Below are 20059 nucleotides of genomic sequence, written 5' to 3'. Positions count from 1 at the left end.
CTCTCCTTGAATCTCCTCTCCTTGAATCTCCTCTCCTTGAATCTCCTCGAATCTCCGTCAGTACAGCTTGTAGCACCCATGTTGCACTGAGTAAATGATATAATACCACATTGTCATGCTTTTACAGCTTAATTAATTATGACTTTGATCATGACTTTGACTCCCCTCCCCTCCCCTCCCCTCCCCTCCCCTCCCCTCCCCTCCCCTCCCCTCCCCTCCCCTCCCCTCCCCTCGTCGAGCTGGCTACATCTACTTAAATGCAGTTTATGTTCAAAAGAGACTTAAGTTTAGTCTATGGCTAACATTATGCAAGAAAAGTCTAGGTTAAAAGCTACTTCTCTTCATCTCTGCCCATCTGAGGTTCTTTTAATCTTCTTTTATCATCTCGGTCCCAGGCTGTCTCTCTCTCTCTCTCTTCTGAAACCACTAGCCATGACAATCAATGTCTGAGAAAAGTTTCCTTCTGCCTCAGAAAGAGTTAACAGTTTTTAGCTCCTGGCAGGGCTGCAGGCTCAGGCACTCCCAGGCTGGGCAACTCCTACATGCAGCTAGGCACCTTCTCCCAGAGGGTGAGGGGAGGTGAGGGGAGGAGAGACAAGACAGAAAGCACCTCTACAGTTTTCTACCCCTCCATCCTGGATGGGGCCAGCTCAGCTCTAGTCTTGTTCACTCTCTTCCCCCGCCTGGGGCTCCAGCTTACCTCAGCCCGGCCGCATAGTTCCCCTCAGCCTGGCCGCGTGGTTCCCCTCCCCCACTCAGCATTGTAAGCTGAGCAGGGGAGGAGGCGAAAATGTTTGTCTGCTGAAACTAGAACCCAAAAGAAGCAGACCCTCTGGGAGTCCTTGCTTTTAACTTCTTGTGTTCTCAGAGGCGTGTCCAAACCTCCCATTGGCTGCTCTAAGTGCCAGCATAAAACTTGACTGCTGATTAGTTTGCCCACAACTTCCTAGAAAATTCACCTCCCCCTCAAACCGAGACACACAGCACCACCATCTCAGCTACTGCCTTCAGTTGTGTCCTACAATGGGTCCAGCATTAGCCCATCACTGCCAGCACTTGGCACCTGCACCCAGAACAACCTAGAGATGCCTGTTGTTAGCACTTAAGTCACTCCAACTAACTTTGAAGTTAACTCTTTCATTAATAAATATCATTCTACTTGACTTTGCTCTTGTTCTCTGACCCTAATACCCGGCACGTTCTTACTCCTCTTTGATACTGCTGCGTATTTCATCTTCAAATTTATGTTCAGATGCAGTGCTGGGGTAAGAAACATCAACTAGATGTAAAATAGACTTCTAAGTTTTTATCTTTTAGTTACAGCAGCTTTATAGATAAGGGATCTTTTCAGCCGTCAGAATAGAGCCTTCAAAAAATTGGGAATGGTAGTGCCAATTGAAAGTTGGGAAGTGGTAAAATGTTCATGTGAATAGGGTTATTTATACAAGGGAGAATAATAGAATCATAGAATGCTTTGGGTTGAAGAGACCTTAAGGCTCATCTCATCCCAGCCCCACTGCCATAAGCAGAGAAACTTCCTAGACCAGGTTGTTCCTGAACACTTCCAGGGACAGGGCATTCACAACTTCTCTGGGCAATGTGTGCCAGTGCCTCATGAGCCTCACTGTGAAGATTTTTTCCCTATTGCCTAAACTTGCCCTTTTTCTCTTTAAAGCCATTCCCCCTTGTTCAGCCACTACATGACATTGTAAAAAGCTCCTCGCCTCCACTCTTGTAGTTCCCTTTAGGTCCTGGAAGGCCTCAGTGAAGACTTGCTCCAGCAGGTCCACATCCTCTTTTGTTAGGGTTCCAGTAGCTGGACACAACGCTTCAGGTGAGGTCTCACCAGAACAGAATAAAGGATGAGAATCACCTCCCTCACCCAGCTGTGTACACTGTGCTCCATCAAAAGAATGGGCTGGGAGCTCACAGTGTCAGCTCATCCTCCCCAGAGCTGCTTTTCATTCATTCTCTGATCAGCCTGTGTTTACATTGTGCTTGGGATTGTCCCAAGCCAGGCACAGCACCTTGTACTTGGGCCATGTTCAAATTCATGAGATTCACACAGACTATCTCTCAGGCCAGCCAAGGTCTTTAAGGGTATCTGGCCAAGGTCCTTTTTCAGTGTGAAAATTGGATAAGAGGATGAGAAATCTGTAAATAAAGCATACAAGGCTACAAACCCAGCAGAGGAATGATAAGGAAGGCGGTGGTGGAAACCAGACCTCGCCATTGGTTGATGAGGGAATTTTATCTGTTGATGAGGAAGTTTATCTGAGTATGGACCTGCTCTTGGAAAATAGGAAAAAAGTGGGGGAAATCAGAATGAAAAAATACATAGACACAGACCTAAGAAATCAGAAGTGGACACAATGACAAGAAACAAACCAGTTAATTGCACTGATTGACCAGCTGTGCCAAGAAACTACAGGCATCTCTTTCAGGAATATCAGCCTGGCCTTTGTATCTGCTAGGGCTTTAGAGTGAGGGGTAAAGCACAGGCAGCTGCATCAGAGCTGTGGGTCACAGCCCATGCACTGGGTGGGAGGAGGGACAGGTGTCTATTCCAGACCTGTTGTGCATGTGTACTCACTAGCAAGCTTCAAATGGACCATGTGGTGGGGCAGGGTCCTATGCAATGGATGTAAGGGTCTGGGATCTAGGCAGGGCTATGGGGTGGAAAAGGAGACCTGTGCTACTACTTGCAGGACCTGTGAATGTGCCTGGAAGTGTGGGGAGTATTAACTGTGTGCCTCCACCAGTGACGTCCTGCCTCTGTCCTTTGTCAGTGTGCCTTGGAGAGGCAACCAATTCTGAGATCCTGTGACAATTCATACTTGTCAGATTTTAAGTAAAGATACAGTATTTCTGGTTTGAGCAATGGTATTATTCACTTTTGGAATTTAGCTGGTGGCACTCAGGAGCTAAATGTCAAAAGATCTCCATCAAATGATTTAAGTTCAGTGGGGTATATGACCTTAAATTTCTAATAAGGGAGTTCTGCTTTTGATTTAAGTACATAAATAAATAAAGCTTCTTCTGCTTAACTAAAATGGGCTATCACACAGTGCTACTTCAACTTTTATCTCAGTGACTCTGTTTGTGTGCCAGTATCTGGGCGACACCCAATTGTCCATGTGCAGTTTCAGACTGAGAAAATAAGTAGGATCATATTTAATTTTAAAAACCACATAAATTATTGGTTTACTGTGCTTTTAAGTGAAAATATATAACTATGCTCAACTTGTGTACTGAAAAAAAAGCACTGAAATTTATTATCAGAATTTGCAGATGTTCTTTAATGGACTTGTAAAAATGCTTTCATTTTTGTAACAGAGCCATTTAAGTAATCTTCACATTCCCTGTTTTCACAATTTACTTAGTATATTGTACTTCATATTTCTGAAAGAACATAATAATCCATTTTCCTTTTGATTTTAAAAGCTGTATTTTACTTTGTGAGAACTTTTACTGTCTTCATGGAACATGAGGAGAATCTGGTGGTCTGTTGGTATGTGCTAATGGATCAAGAATTATACTGTTGCACTGTTTTATTGTTAACTGTATTTAAATCAGTAGATTTGGCTAATCTTACTCTTTTTCTTTCCTGGCAGCCGATTTATTTTGCACATTCCAAGTGAAGAGAGAGACAATGCAATCAGAGTGTGTTTTCAGATTGAACTTGCCCATTGGTTTTATTTGGATTTCTACATGCAAAACACACCAGGATTACCTCAGTGTGGGATAAGGGACTTTGCTAAAGCTGATATCCTTTTTATTACTGATTATTTTATGTCTCGGTGGTAAAATGCAAACTGAATATTGTTAACAATATTTCATAGTATGATAATATCAGTTCATGTGTTAATAATTGAAAGTTAGTATTGCAAGGTATGTGATATTACTGAGTTCACTGGTTGCATACTTTTGTGGCACCCACAAAAGAGATGCTTCTTGGACTGCTAAAGAACTGTGGAAAACAGTCAGTTTCTGATGTCTGAGGATTTTTTCTCATTTTTGCACTTCGCATGCTAGGTTGGTTTCAAGGGTGAGTTGTTGGTGCTCTTCAAATGAAACTCTACAGTTTAATTAATTTTCAAGCAAACAGTGACATAAATGCTAAAGTAGTTGAAGGTGGTATTTATTTTTTGGAAGTTTCTGTAGGGTAGAGACTGCATTTTTACTGAATTCAAATGGTTTGCCTCTGCCTTTTTTGTTGCTTCCAAGGGCTGCTGGAATGTGTACTATCTAGTCCTTGCTAGAGAAAACTTCATGGCTTTCATCCAGCGAGTGTTTTAGTTTTAACCTTTTCCCGTATGTTCTTGGTGAGAGATTGGAATATTGCTTCTAACTTTGAAGATAATATTATCCATGGTGTCACTACACAATATACTTATCTGTTAGTTTCATAATATATATTTACTTTGAAACACTTCAGCTTTTAACAGTAAACAGTAAAAATATAGTCATATTCTACTAGTTGATGTTATGCTGTAATTTTATGTATTTTTAAATTATAAATGTATTTTCAGACCAACAAAATTCTCCTAGTAATTGTAGGCAGTGCAGAAAAAATGCAGTTTAATAGATGTTATATGTTCATTACATATTTCCATTTCTAGCCCATGTATGCCACAAATTTTAGTTCTTCTGCTGTATTTTTAAGTATTCTGCTGTGGAGTAATCTTTATTGGTAGTATAATATATGTAATATAAAATACTAATACTTTTATTAAGGACTTGCAGATTTTTTTCTCAAAATTTTGGAGTTACAGAGGTTGTTTATATTTTCTCTGCTTGGTGAGTTTTGATAAAGTATATTAGGTTTAGATTTCTGTAACTATATGCCATTAAAAAGATTTTTTTTACATAGTTAATACTAAAGATAGGATTCTGTGCTGTAGTCTTAGCAAATGATTGTGGCAAAAAATATTCCCATTTATTTCAAGTAGAAGGAACTGAATTTTTTTCTGTCTTGCTCATTTCAAAATAAGGAAAATGTGTTTGTAAATAATACATATTCAAAATAATGGGGTTACTGTTATGGGGTTACTTCTCTTTTCAAAATTATCTTCCTTCAAACAACCAGCCTTGTGCAACCTTTTTTTCTTGGTGGTTCTTTTTTGCCTTTTTCTGTTTTGTTTGGGTGTCTTGGGGGTGGTGGGTCTTTTTTGGTTGGTTGGGTTTGGGGATTTTTTTGTTGTTTGTTTGTTTTGGTTTTTTTTTTCTTTTACTTTTTCCATTTATTTAGATTGTTTTATATAGGAATTGTTGAACTACTTGATGCACTCCAACTTGTAGCATTTTGTAGTGGATTGTTCATAATTTTTTTTTATTTCCAAGAGAATATATCTTGAAAGGGCTTAGGGGACAGAGTGTTTATTCTAAATTTTGAGTGAATATCTTTTGTATTCAGTATGTGCTTTGAAACTGACTGCTTGAGTTTATCTTCCTTAACTTGCTGCTGTACTCTTCAATCACTGCCCTTTTTTACTGCCTCAAGGTGAAGATGTACAAAAGGTTTTAGATGAGTGGAAAGAATACAAAATGGGAGTGCCAACCTATGGTGCAATTATCCTTGATGAGACACTTGAAAATGTAAGCATGGAAATAGTTGTGAAGGACTGTCTAGAGGGAGAGATGGCATATGCTGGCAGGAGTAATTCTTTGTTGTTTACGTTTTTCTTACAAAGAAATTTGCATTCACTGTCAAGATTCACAGAGATCTGACAGTTACTTGATACTGGTGGCTGTGTACAGAAATATAATCTATGAGACAGTAAACACACTTCTGCTTGCTTTCCTTCTCAGTTTTTTTTTTTCATTCTGAGTTACACAATTCTGTAAAAAACTACACAATTCTTGCTAGAACACATGAAACCTAATGGTTTCATTCCTTGAGGCTAACATATTCTTTTGGAGAACGAGGGGATGGTGGAAGATATTTAATGAAATTGGTTAGAACACTTGCATGTTTGACAGTTGGATTCCCTTGTATTTTGTAGGTTCTTTTGGTTCAGGGCTATTTAGCAAAATCTGGTTGGGGATTTCCAAAAGGGAAAGTAAATAAAGAAGAGGCACCTCATGACTGTGCTGCTAGAGAGGTAAGTTATATTAGTTCCTTAAGATAAAGAAGTGAAATTTTGCTGAAATCAGGATATATGTGTTGGGTGAAAAGGCACTTTACTTAGGTAATCCTGTTATTGAAATCACAGGAATAAATAATCTGTTCTTGTTGTCATCTTCTGATGTACCTTCTGGTGCCTTTCTGAGTTCCAAAATGGTAATCAAGGTTGAGGTTCTATAATGTAAAAAAAAAAAAGGGTTTCTGTTTCACATTACTTTGCACTAATGTGCTAAATGAAGTGAGTACTATTTTTAAAGTTCTCTGCTGAACTGTGAATTTACTTTTAAGTATTACTTCTGGTGCTTGGGAAATCTTGTGTAAATTATGGCTTTTGGTGTATGAATTTCAAGGGTCACCATAACGGTAAAAATGTGAAGGAATGGGAATTTAGCCTGTGTACACTAATCTGTGTGAAGAGGCAGAGTTGGAGGTTGTAGAATTTTATGTAAAAATTGTGAAGAACTTTGCTTTTCTATTTTTCAGTTATGCAGGAACAAGAATCAATGTATATGCCAAGTAAAATCTGAAAAATAAAATTATCTGTGGTATTTATTGCTCTGGAGACCTAGATATGTAGTGAAGCTGTATATTCAGAATGGCCTGTAAAAGAATATTACTGGTACAAATTCAGTGTTCATTCAACATAATACATCCAGAATTCTTGAGAGAGAAAATTAAGGTGAGGGAAATTGGACTGTATCAGTATATGAGAAATCACAGAATTTTGGGATATTTTTGTTTGTTTGTTTTAAGTATACCTATCAAGGATAAACTAGACATAGCTGCTTCAAGAAGGAGTTACATGAAGTATGTCTTCCTCTTTAATTCAAGTTACGCCAGCAAAAGCATTCAACGGGGCACAGTTATACTGGGGGAAAAAATCTTTTGATGATGTTATTTTGAAAAATCGATTTAGATTTCACTTGTGAACAGCACTGTTGTCATCATCGTTTTTCCATCAAGTTAGATTGTCTTGTGAAAAGATTGACAATTTATTTTATATCTGAAATAAATCTTTCAACTTATTTTACTGGAGTCAGCACAGATATGAAACCATAAGCTTCATCTGTGTAAAATCTGATTGAAGCGGTCTTCACTTGGTAGTGCCTACAGAGTTCAGGAGTATTTCAGAAGCTGATGAAGACTAACCCCATCTGTATTGATAAGTTACTTCATGAAGGTGTAATAGAATTGTTTCAACTTGCATTACAGGTCTGCTGCCTTAGGGAAGTCTAAAGGATGTGGATACTTCTATTTCTGAACAAACATCCATGTGTAAAGTTTTTTTTTTCCTCAGCTTTCATGGTTATATCTGAAAAATAGTCATTCCTTCACTTGTGGTAATAAGTTGTGAAAGGATAACTCTGAATACCCATACACTAATTTAATCTAAATACTTCTCAGGTGTTTGAAGAAACTGGGTTTGACATAAAAGATTATATCTGCAAAGAGGACTACATTGAGCTGCGAATTAATGATCAGTTAGCACGGCTATACATCATTCCAGGAGTTCCCAAGAACACAAAATTCAACCCCAAAACTAGAAGAGAAATTCGGGTATGTGCCATCTTGTTCGAATCTATAGGAACTTCGCAGAGGTTAATTTTAAAGCCAGAAATGTGTAAAAAAATGAATTCACTAAGCACAATGAACACCTCAAATGCTAGGTACCAGTGGCATCTCTGCACTGTAGGGTTTTATGCTGACTTCTTGCAGCTCACCTGCAAGTCTGTTACTTGACCATCTGTCTGACATCTCCATTCATCATGAAAAGACAGTGGAGCATGCTGCTAAAATACAATTCTCCTTTTCTCGTAGGTAGTGTATGTATTAATAATTTCATATTATTCCTACTTACAGATGCATATGTAACTATATATTCTCAAGTTGTAATTATTAGTTGGGCATATGCAAAAGCCTACATATCAAAAGGACAAACTAAGGAGTGTTCTCTCTCTTTCATGGCTAATACTGTCCAGATTTAAAAAATAGTATATTTTAAGGAGGAGGTTGGGAAGGGGACAGAAAAAAGAAACTGTTCTAGATGTATTGTGTACCATTAGGCTTTTAAAAGGTATTGTGAGAGGGAAAGGCAAAGGCTTATGTAGCAACTTTGTCTGTGATATGTTTGAAGTTTATATAATCTTTGAAGTTTGAATATTTTTTTCTTTAATGACAATTTAGTTTAAACCACCTATATTTACATGCAGATTGTGTCACTGAACAGGGCATCTTGCTTTCTAAATAGGGGAAGTATTTGATTGGACAGGAATTAATTTCTTGCATTAAAGACCTGTTTTTTAAAATATGACATAAGATGAAATTTGAGGGTTTCTTTTAAAAATATACAGTAAATTTGTAGAACAGTGACTGTATGTGTGGGAATGTTGAAGAATTCTTGCAATGACAGAGTTTTGAAGCTTTGTCTTCATCTGATCTAATGCCACCAGGCAAGCGGATTTTGTACTCCCTGTAGAACTATACTGAAAACTTGTTCCGTTTATGACTTATTTCCATAAATTCCATCTTGTCTGGACCTGGGGCTTTTGGAGTAGACTCTATGATAGCAAGTCTCATGTGGCTTCTTCTACACTGTCTGTGGTCAGAATTCCTGATTTTCTTCCCCATTCTGCAAAGTTTACAGTGTTAACTATTAAAAATATTACATACAAACGGTAACAAATCCTATCCTATCCCCATGTTTTTAACAAAACCTGAAACTTACTGTCTAACTAAACACCCTTCTTACTTTTGAATGGGTATTGGTGGTCCAGTATTGATGGCACTTTAAATAAAAAGTTACTCAAAGTTATTCAAAGCTTTACATTTTTCATGGCATTCTTTGTGCTGTGGTTTGGTTGGTTTGTTTATGAAGCTCTTTTTCAGAATTTAGTTGCTGATTAATATTGTTCATATTTTAGGTGTGATATCATACAATGAGTTTGTGCTGTACCATTTGCTACTATAGAGGCAATTGGAAGAGTTAATTACCTTTTGTGAAAAATGTTGCTGTGGCCTGTTAATTTAAGTGTTCCATGGTAATTTTTGAATTAAGAGAAATAATTATGGCTGATACACATCTGTAACATTCTGCTAAGGCTACAATAGAGAGTATTTTGATTTTATTTCTTGTTTTTCTAGAATATTGAGTGGTTTTCCATCGACAAATTACCATGCCACAGAAATGACATGACCCCAAAGTCCAAGCTGGGTTTGGCACCTAACAAATTTTTTATGGCAATTCCCTTCATCAGGTATGTTTGAGATGAGGCAAATGCTAGGCCAAGGTCTTTCAGACAACTTCTAATTCTTTAGATTTGTTTTGGTAAGTAGGTCTTGTTATACTTCTCCTTCCTCACAGGCCATTGAGGGAATGGATTTCCCGAAGGAATGGAGACTCCTCAGACAGTGACAATGGGTTTTCATCCGCAGGGAGCACACCCTCTAAGCCCAACTTGGAAAAAGCTAGGTAAGAACCAGGTCAGTTTAATATCTCTATATTTGTTCTTATAAAACACTGCTCATACAAATATGACAATATGACAATATTATGCAATGACAATGATATACTATACTGCTTGTCCTTTTCTCTTTCTGCACTGATTTGTGTTCCAGTAATAGGTGAATTAAAAAAAATAAGCATAGACTTACATCATAGGATCTTAAGTAAGGTGAGAATTTAATTAATGTCATGATACACAGGTGTCAGAACTGAGATTATTTACTAAGTCTTGTTTATGGGAATCAAAGGAAAACCAGAAGCTAAAGTAAGTAGATAACTTCCAGTGCTTCAAGTTCAATATTTTTGGCACTTCTGCACAGGAAAAGTAGGACTCTCCAATGCATGGCTGTAAAGTACTCTAACTAAAGTGGCTAGCTAGATAAAACCTGTGGGAATCAGTAGGGGAAAAAGTGCTGCTGGCTTTAGATTCAACTGAGTGAAAAGTGATAGAACAAACTTTAAAACTTGTAGTCCCTATGAGAGGACTTAAGTAATTTGAGCCAGGGCAACACAAATGAACAACAGGACAAGTGTTAATGTGGACTTGGCCTCCTGTCTGTGGGGAATACAAATGGCAGTGAGCAGTATTAGTTTTCATACTAGATTACTTAAGATTGTCTTCCAGATTGTTCTCAAAAAGCATAAAATTATTTCATACTTGCTCTCAGTGGGTTTGAAGTCGTGTTGTAAACTGTCTTTGTTTTCCTGTACTAGATCCAAACTTCGCTGTAGTCAACAAGTGTTTACAGATGGCTTTTCAGGAGAGCAATTGGTGAAGCCAAAACAGCCACAAAAGCCATATAATCATCCTGAGGTGTCTGAAGTTTTGAAAATAAAGGTAGGGTTTTTAGGCAAGAAACATGCATCTGGACTATTGTCTTGGTTTAGGGCAAATTTTGGGAGGAAACTTGTGAATGGAATCCTTCTAGAAAGCAAATTCAAGCGGCCCTTCTCCTAACTGGTTTGGGAAAATTTTTGTTAGAGAAAAGTGGAAAAAGCTGTTTATTTAACAAGTAAAGTGTTTACAAGCATAAAAAATGAATAATATTAAACAATAAAACTTCTGGCAGTTCTATAGAGAGATGGAAAAATTGAGGAAGTCCTTGCCATGGGTTGTAGCTCAGCTCGCTCAGTCTCTTATCAGTTTCTCTGGTGCTGGAAAATGCCATCCTGGGCCCAGTGGGCTGGAGGTGTGAGATCAGGGTGTTTTCTGGGTTTTTCAGTCCAGAACAGGTTTAAACAGTTCCAAGAAAAAGGGGAAAAAAACAGTCGAGGGAACTTCTTGGCTTCAGCTAGCAGAAAAAACTAACTAAAAAGCAAAGGAAAGCTCTCTCTCGCTGTCCATACTGCAAACAACACAGTCTCTGAAGGGTGAGGGGAGTAAGTGCAGTTTCTGATAACAAACTCTGTGCTTGTTTTCCCTCGCTTCGCTCTCGGAACCAGTCTTAAAGGTACAGAACTTAATATCCAGCATAAACTGGACAGACGATTGGGAGTACAGACATCATAAAGTCACCCCAGGACAACTATTTAAAACAGATGTCTTTGTTCATAAGGGTTTCTTCTCTAGGATAAAAATAGTGAATTTCATCACCACAGAATGCAAAAACAGAACCATGAAGTTGGGGAATACTCTTGGGAATTGTTTGATTTATCTCACCCTAGAAATGGTGGTATCAGGTAGTAATTGTGCTGTATCATATACAGATAGTACTTGCCATTTTAGTGTTATCTCTAGTATATTATCTGCAGCAGTGCATGGAAACTCACTGACCTGAATTAATTGTGTAATAATTCTGTCATAGTGCAAGAGAGAATGACTAACAGCTGATGGCCCTGTAGCTTGAGTGTATGTTTGATTAATTTCAGTGGACTTCAGTTTTTCTGCAAAAGAAACCGTTTACATGTTTTGAACTTACTTGGAGAGAAGTTTGAGTTGCTAAGTAGAAAATGTCAATGCAGTGATGTCCAATTCTGCCATTGAAATTCTTCCCTCTACTTATTTTGGACTTAACAGCAGAGTCAGAGCCTGAAGAACAATGGCAGAAAGCAAAATCAAGACACTTCCAGCCAAAAGAAGCGAACAAATGGACTGCACAGTCAACCAGTTAAGCAAAACCATACCTTGGTAAGAAACATGCAGTGGCTGTGTCATTAATAGGTTCCAGTAATGCTTAACAAATGTCCAGGACAATGTCCGGCTGAAACAAAGTAGAGTGCATATCTCTCAGGAGTATGTTTGATCGGGGTATTTGATATACCTTTGTAGATGTATAACATTTCTTACCTTGTGTGCATAAACATCTATAAACAAGCATACTAAATTTCAAAGTTTTCATTTTAGAAGTAAGTAATTTTAGCTGTTGAAAATTTGTCAGCTGTTTCAGTACACAGTCCTTCAGCTTTCCAGTTTCCTGTCATGTAAAAGCCTCCTGTGGCCTCCTGTGGTGTGTAGTAATAACTCAGTGTAATACACGTTTTATTTATTCATGTGTGATGTCTTTGTCTGAGCATGGGGTTTTGTTATGCAACACTTAGAAAATGGTGATACAAATGCTTATTATTTCCCTTCTCTCCATCAGACAAATGTTGAGACACAGACTTGGCTTGGATGCCAGAATCTCAGATAATTTTTTAATCATACAGTAGAGCTTTTACAGCAGTTTGTAAATTCTGGTATCACACTCTTTGCATGTTACTTTCTCTTGCAGTTACTAATTGTGTTTGTCCAGTTCTTCTCAATTCGAGCAGACTCACTGGACTGTGCTCATTTTTATAGTAGAATGTGCTTTTGAGTCTCTGTTTTTTATGGTTCTTCGGTATACTTTGTTGGCTCTTGTGCAGCAGTGAGGCCCCAGTTCTCCATACAGTTCAGCTGCCTTGTCCAGGCTATAGTTTTTCATGTTTACAGGCTTTAAACTAGATTCTTCCCATTCTGGCTTGTGTTACTGCCTTCTTTCTCTTATTCATGTAAACATACAGAAACCATAAACTTGTCCTACAGTCTTTACTGCAGCAAGAAATGATCAGTTATGTCTGAGTCTGAGTCTAGAAGAGTGAATTGACTGCTCAGAAATTTGAATGGATAGGAACAAACTGTAATGGTAATCTGTAAGATCTTCATGGAAACAACTGTTGGAGCTCCATGGTTACTTTGTAGGCTCTTCTCAGACTTTTCTAAATATTTCTTTTTCTGTTTCATTTGTGTTTTCGTGATGGTCAGTCTTTCGAAGTTTAAATATCTTGTGTCCCTGTGATAATTTTCTGATGTAATTTCAAGGCCAGGAAACTCTTCATTTGCGGAGAGTGCAAAGAGCCATATTTTTTCTGTATTGGTGTATTTACAGCAGCAGCAATACTTGGGGCTAAAACAACTGTTCCCTGGAGAGTTCTAAGTTTGTGTCTCTAAAGCATGTTAATTTAATTGCATGTTTGCAAATACATTCCCCTTGCCTTTTTTGGGACAAGTTCATTAAGAGTCGGCTTACACATGCACAGCATCAATTCCACACTGTCATATGCAAGAGCCTTCCATCTTAAAACAGTTAGAAAGTACTCAAATTTTTTCCCCTAAAAGTTTGCATGTTAGAAATATTTTAGTGACTGTTAAAAGGTTGCATTCTTCTGAAAGATTTGTGAACTTAAAAACATGTTTGCTACATCAAGTGATGTGACAGAATTAATGTTGAGTATTCATACTCAGCATACAAATAATTCACACATGAGGTGTGTCAAAGCAGCATGCTGACATATAACCAGCATGCCTGTTAGATGATGCTTAAATATAATACTATTTCTTTATCATAAAATGTGTAATGTATGGTCATTCTCTTCACCAGAAATGTGAAAAAAGGCTTAATCCAAGAAGACTTCAAGATAACTTTGAAACAGGCAAGTGCAGTCAGAATTTTCGTCCACTGTCCTGTGCTACAGGCTGAAGGCACCCGAATAATGATGGTTGAGGGCTTTTCCTCATGCCAACCTTCCAAATCTTAAAAAGCCATGTTTTTCCAAGGTAGTTTGAGGTTTTGTTTGTTTTTTAATGAAAAAGATAATGTTTCATGTTGGTCTTGCCATTCTTCTCCTTAATTATAAAGACTGACTGATAACCAGATGGCTGAGTAAAAAAGTAACTAGAAGCTAGTTTAGAAAAATATTTAGAAAAGCATCTGGGTCAACATGGTGCTGGTAATTGAGTGTTGTTTCAAGGCTTTCTGTCCTGTTAGTTTAAGCTGCAGCAGCGTGCACACGCAGTTCTTTACTTATTGCTCAGGAAACGGTGCCATTTTTTTCCCTCCGTATTAGGAAATGGCTATTGAGAAATGAAACAGTATTATATGTGTAAAACTGGCTGTTGAAAGTGTTTCCAGATTGCAGTGAATTTGAAGATTTATTCTACCCTCTAGACAACTTGTAAATATGGCTGTTTGAGTTACCTTCTCCTGTTTATGTCCAAACATACAGATTTTGTTATAAATGTTAATTGAATATATGTTTGAGGTATGGCTTTGTGTTGTTATTGATACTTCTATTGGCAACTGCCAATTTAAAATTTATTTCATACTTTTTTCTCTTTAAGCAGAGGCAGCATATGAGATGTGTTGCTCCAGCGAAGACCCACTGCCAGAACATGTAGAGGGACATTCTATGGCATGCAATGGCCATTACAAATTCACTTTTTCATCAAGAGCTTTCTTGAGTTTCAAGTTTGACCATGATGCCATAATGAAAAATTTTGACCTCTGACAGCAAACTTACTAGGAATAAGAATCAGACTTGCCTGTTGCAATTGAGGGAGTTTCTTATCCAGCCTTACTCTTTCTCAGGAGTTTTTTATTTTGTTTTGTTTGTTTGTTTTTAAATGCAATGCAGGGACTGACTGCTGGTTTGGAAGGGTTTGTTCCCTTTGCAGTGTGGAAGTGGCATAGTCAAGTGTTGCACTTTAAATGCAGTCTAGCCTTTGTCCACAAAAGTACCTTTCCAATGTTCAGTTCACTTGTTCCTGGCTGTGCATTAGAGGGCATTCTTTTCACTTGTGTTTTGTTTTTTGTGAGTTTTAAATTTTGTTTATTTTAACGTGCCGTTGTGTTTTGTAGAATGTCATTGACTTTTTTTCAACTGTTGGAGTATACCAGCTTGATAATCTTTTAACTGTTCTGATGTAAATTATTTGGCTTATTAGTCATTATTTTGTAGGACATAGCAATATTATGCAGGGGCAATGAAACTAAATCTCAGAGGATGCTTCTGTCCTAGTGATTTTGAAACCAAGTTGCACATTTCAAACCTAGCCTCAGCCTGTCATCCTTTCTCTGTACTGATTGTTTGCCCCAAATACCTTCCCTCCTTCACACTGATAGTTCTTGTTGGCTGGCAATCACTAGTACTTGAGTCAAATCTATAGCTTGTTGACTTTTTGTACCTACTCTTCCTTGGTCTTTGATAATGACACTCAAACTGGGTAAAACCCAGCCCTTCAAAGTGTCTAAATTAGGTCTTGTGCACTGCCCACAGCTGCATAAGAAGAAGTGACAAAGCAGCTGCTTGCAGAAAAAGAGAAGCTTAAACTTGTCTGTGAGAGGTTACTGTGTAGAATTTATACTGAGTGTAAATAAGTGTCTGTAGATCTCACTGAGGAAGAAGACAGGTGCATGGATAATAGAGGCATTGTGTGACACTGAAAAGCTTAATCAGGCTTCCAATAACTATTCCAAGGATGTCCAAGTATTGTATTCTGTGTTGTTGTCCTCAGATCTCTTGTATAGTGTATCTGCTCTATATATATCTAGTAGTATTGAATTGCACTTGCAGTTAGCATTTAAGTGATCTAGCTTCAGTCATTTTCAGCTACAGTGCTTTCTTAGGAAAAACGTGAAAGATGGGGTGGGGATGAAGGGGAGGAACAAAAAACCTGTAAGAGTTGAGGTGATGAGCTGTTACATCACCTTCAAATCAGTGGGTTTTGAGCACCTGTGTTGCAGTGGAGAGAAATGCACTGAATTTGTCACAGCAGCTTGTGATAGCAAGCATGTCCCAGATTTAAAAATGGACTTTTCTCTAGAATAGGGGTAACTGATAACTTTTTAGGTTGAATGAACTACACCCTTGTAGTGTATGTACATGCACTGAGTTTTTATGCAACTCATATGTCATCCAAACCCAAAATCTTGGTCTTCCTTCAGCCACCCTACTTCATATATCCTACCTAGTGTTTTCCTCAGAAATAGCTTTAGAACTTTCTCCTGGTTTATTCAGCTGCCTGGCATCAGGTGATTTGGAATGCTAATGCTGTAATAATTTTGGCCATGGGAGTGTTCAACTTCTGTATCAGTCAACAGGAGAAATTAACTACAGCATTTCCTCCTTCTGGAGGACAGGGGTTCTGAGGGCCTTGTTTTTCAAGACCAAATTGTGAAATAGCTCAATATAGTTTGACTCACTTTTTTTCTTTCATTTTTTTTTCTTAAATGTATCCAAAGGCTGTACAATGACAAAGAAGAGTAATTAAGAAGGTAATGCTGGAGGAGGTTACGTTATTCAGCTTCAGGTGAAAACTAATTTTTAGTTACTTCGTTGTGCTATTTTAGTTGATTTCCCAGCAAAAGTGCCTTTACTCATGGTGAGGCAGAAGTTTGTATCATATCCTGAGGCTGCTACTGCCTGTGGAGCTAACAGGACTCTCCTAAGGCATAATTAAATAACAGGCTGTGGAAATATTTTTATAAATACGTTGACTTTTCAGATAAATTAGTTATTTAGTGCTCTGTGAAATAATGGGGATGTTGATGAAACAGTGAATTTGGAGCATCTGTCATCTGTTTGAGAAGTCCTGGCAAGGGCTTCCTTGGAAAGTCCCAGGCAAGAGGAACTCTTTAGACCAATGGAAGTATGTTCTGTGAATAGGAGATGCTGGCTGCCTTCTGTTTACTGTGTCATTTTTTTCTTCTTAGTAAAAGGTTGGTTCAGTATAAGAGACATTGGTTGCTTCATTAAGCAACCCAAAATGACGCTTTTACATATGTCATTGATTTTAGTAAACCTAGCCTTAATGTGAGTTGCAAATAAATGTCATAAATATGCAATAACTTTATTCTTTGTATAAGGGTACTGTTGTTAGTAGCATTGCTTTCTGCTTTCTTAGTATGGTTTATCCCAAAACTATGTAAGTGTGATGGCATGTGATCCACTTGGTGGGCTCCATCATGCCCTGCACCATGAACATTTTGTTTACTGTTGTCTATGTTCTTATTTCACCATCCTTCTATAATTGTATCTCTAAGTTTAGAAGTACTATTTACATTATCTTCCATAAAACAGTGAAGAAATAGCAAGTGAGATACAGGCTTTAGTTCTGTGAGTTTTTACTTTACAGGAGCAAGACACAGGGAAATAGGAACTGTTTGCATGTCTGACTTGAGAGCTGGTGTCAAGATACTTGAAAAACAAACACAGTCAATTTGAGAATGCTGCCATGTTAGGGGTTATTCAGATAATGAATGGTCAGTCAGTGTTCTTGGAATCAACTTGCAGAGCAAACAATATCAGCAAAAAATAGCCTGCAGCTGTGTGGTGCTAGGAATCTGGTACTAGTGTGCAGTTTCTAGTACTACATCAACTCCCTGCTTTAGCATGAGGTTTTTAGCATCTCTCCTCAGAATGCTTCTATACTTTGACCTTGGACTGAAGAGTGGCCTGCCCAGTTAACTAACTGAAGTGCTGCCGACTTCAGCTCCTTGATGTACATCAATCATCCAGCTTTTGAAAGTAACTGTGTCTTGCACAGTTTGAAGTCTGGCAACAGTGGTTGGGAAGGAGAGGGGGAAATACCTTTATTTATTGCACAATCAAAGTATTGTTTTTTAACACAGTGTAAATTCTTTAGACCAAACATGCATACGAAGTTTCTAATGAAATTTTGGGTGTAATCACCATTTCAGACTTCTGTCCTATGCTCCAACCTTCCTCAACTAATTTGGTTATTTGAGAACAACGATTGTGATTTTCCTTCACCTACCAGTGGGTGTTATAAGTTCCTTTACAGCACTTCCTTTTAAAAACAAGGCAGGCTTCAGCTCTGGCTACTTCTAACATACTGCTCTCAGATTGTACTTTCAGATAAGAGCACAGTTCTTCCAACCTTTACTTAATGTGATGCATTTGCGTTTGTACTGACGCCATTATGGTGTGAAGAGCAAAGAGTCTGCATTAAGAATCCAAACTCCAGTATCCTGTGGTGCAAGACAGCACTGTTGCTCCAGGCTGCCCAGTTGTGTGTCAGTGGGCTGCTTAATCCTCAGATTACATGGGGTTTTGTTAGAAATTCTGAGCAACAGGTTTCTCTTCCAGAGGTAAAGCCAGGTGCCTTCATGTTTGAAGTTAGGAGGTTATATTGTAAATGTGTTAGGAAGCTCCTAGTTACTGAAAATTAGTAGAATAATCTCTCTTGTTGATATTGATTTCTGTAAATAAACCAATTTTAAGTCTTGCACTGTAAATGTTAAATAATCTGGTGCTTATACACAACTTCATAATTTCAGATTGTTTTTGTTACTACAATATTTCAGCTTTTGAAACAACCAAAATTATTTAAGATATGGTAAATTTATACAAACTAACTGAAGGTGCTTTTACAGCAAATTAGACTTAGAAACTCTTCCATAATAGGTTTTTGTTCATATGCATTTATAGCAATAGTGTAGTTAAGGAATAGAAGTAGGCTAAACGCTAGTATTTGCACTGTTCTTAATCTCATACGTAAGCACTGATAGATGCAGTAGGATTTGTGCTGTGTGTGCATTTCACTTTTTCATGTAGCTTGTGAACTTAAAAGGAAGTCAGCATTAAACAACTACATTGGCCATATTCAAGATTGTACCGGAGGAACTATTCTAGATTGGTACTAGTACAGTAAAACAAAATACTTGGGGTTTAACTTGTCTTTGCATTGAAAATGTTAGGTTCAGCAAGACTTAACTTTTTGTACAGATTCAACTTTACAGAAACCCTCATGTTTAAATTGTTCTCAGCTCTGGCTGTTTCTGGGAAGTCAAAAGTATCTTTGAGTCCTCCTTCAATTCTTCCAGGGAAAAAAAGCACTTCCTTTTAAGTAACTGTTAACATTTCACAGAGTACAGAATGTTTAGATTTGGAAAGCTCTCTCTGGATTTTACTGAAAACAGAGTATTTTATAATTTCTAAGCATTTATATTCATGATCAGAAGAACTAGCTTCTTGTTTCCAGTATGGATTACAGGTCAGTGCCTTTAAGAAAACGATTACAGCTCATGGAGCATTAATCATTTTAAAATAAGGCATTCATAGCTTTTTAAGAAAACATATCCTGCAAACACAGTTCTCTGTGACACATTTCCAGTGCAATTTTTTTTAAGCATGTTTGATCAAAATTACTAAACTGTGAGGATGAAATTTGTATCTTACTGGTTGGGTACATAATATTGTTATGCAGAAAAGAAATATGGAAAACTGCATGATTAAGAGCTCTCAACAAATACTACTCATACCAATACTTGCAATGGAACTTTACTGTGTCTGCATGGCACTGCACTATGTGGAAGCTGAACTTCATCCCTGAGGAGCAGTTTAGCTGAGTTTGCAAGGCACTTTTACCATTGAAAAGTAAAACAGAGCCCTCCAGAAGAAGGTGTAGGGTTGTTAATTCAGGCAGAATGCTCAATTTGTGTTCATGTTCCAGTACCCAGACTTGGGTACTGCTTCCAAATGATGACACCTTTCAGGGCAGCACTGCATGCCTCACAGAAAACAGGAGCCAGTGCTTTGTGGTGTGGCTCAGGCATGAAGGCTTATGTCTTCCTCCTGTTTGTTTAAAGCTCAAAAACTTGATCTGTTTTCCTCTGTGTGTAAGTGGCACATCAGTGGTAATTAAGTAGAACGTGTGTACATCTAAAGAGTTAAAATCATTACAGATTTTATTCAACTTCCATTATGTTCTTTTGAAGAAAGTTTGCATTAGTCAACTCTTCAATTGTTCTAAGTAAAATCTGTAACATCCACTGTACTGATGATTGTGATGTTGTTCGTTATGAAGCACACCATTTAAGACACTATGACTAAGCTGACATTTTCTTTTATATTGTTATTTTTTCCTCTGTAAAATTAAATTACTTTATAAATAAACATATTGAAGTACTGAAGTATGAATATAAGGATTGCTGGTCATTGTGAGATGTGATCCTTGTGCTGTTGGTACTGGTTATTCTTTCACTGTAGAATGTTTACATGTTGCCAAGCCAGCAGTGATTATGTCTAGTGCTGGGAGATGAAGTATCAAAGTCAGTTATAAAGACAGATGAGGAGCTCATCCAGCACAATGGAAAAAAAAATGTACAAATGGGAGAAAGGAAGTATGTGAACTTGAGCCAGTGCTTTTAGAATATTTATGTAATATTAAG

The 20059-nt window shown here is 37.7% G+C and overlaps 1 protein-coding gene across 5 annotated transcripts in view; it reads left to right on the top strand.

Moving 5' to 3' along the window:
• Window positions 1-19801, top strand: part of DCP2 (decapping mRNA 2) — a 24111-nt gene extending 4310 nt beyond the window's left edge. For 2 of the 5 annotated variants that reach the window (XM_063424051.1, XM_063424055.1), the window contains exons 2-11: window positions 3615-3766; window positions 5471-5598; window positions 6006-6104; window positions 7532-7684; window positions 9269-9381; window positions 9489-9596; window positions 10344-10467; window positions 11647-11757; window positions 13469-13520; window positions 14209-19801. In XM_063424051.1, coding sequence (XP_063280121.1) covers window positions 3615-3766; window positions 5471-5598; window positions 6006-6104; window positions 7532-7684; window positions 9269-9381; window positions 9489-9596; window positions 10344-10467; window positions 11647-11757; window positions 13469-13520; window positions 14209-14375 — 1207 coding nt within the window. In that variant the 3' untranslated portion in view covers window positions 14376-19801. Of the gene's footprint in view, window positions 1-3444; window positions 3512-3614; window positions 3767-5470; window positions 5599-6005; window positions 6105-7531; window positions 7685-9268; window positions 9382-9488; window positions 9597-10343; window positions 10468-11646; window positions 11758-13468; window positions 13645-14208 lie in introns of all 5 variants that reach the window. The other 3 variants (XM_063424053.1, XR_010083663.1, XM_063424052.1) reach the window with 3 other exon arrangements.
• Window positions 19802-20059: the final 258 nt, after the last annotated feature.

The sequence above is a fragment of the Prinia subflava genome, chromosome Z, assembly GCF_021018805.1.
Source record: "Prinia subflava isolate CZ2003 ecotype Zambia chromosome Z, Cam_Psub_1.2, whole genome shotgun sequence".
Taxonomy (NCBI): Eukaryota; Metazoa; Chordata; class Aves; order Passeriformes; family Cisticolidae; genus Prinia; species Prinia subflava.
This window is presented reverse-complemented; position numbering and strand designations above follow the sequence as displayed.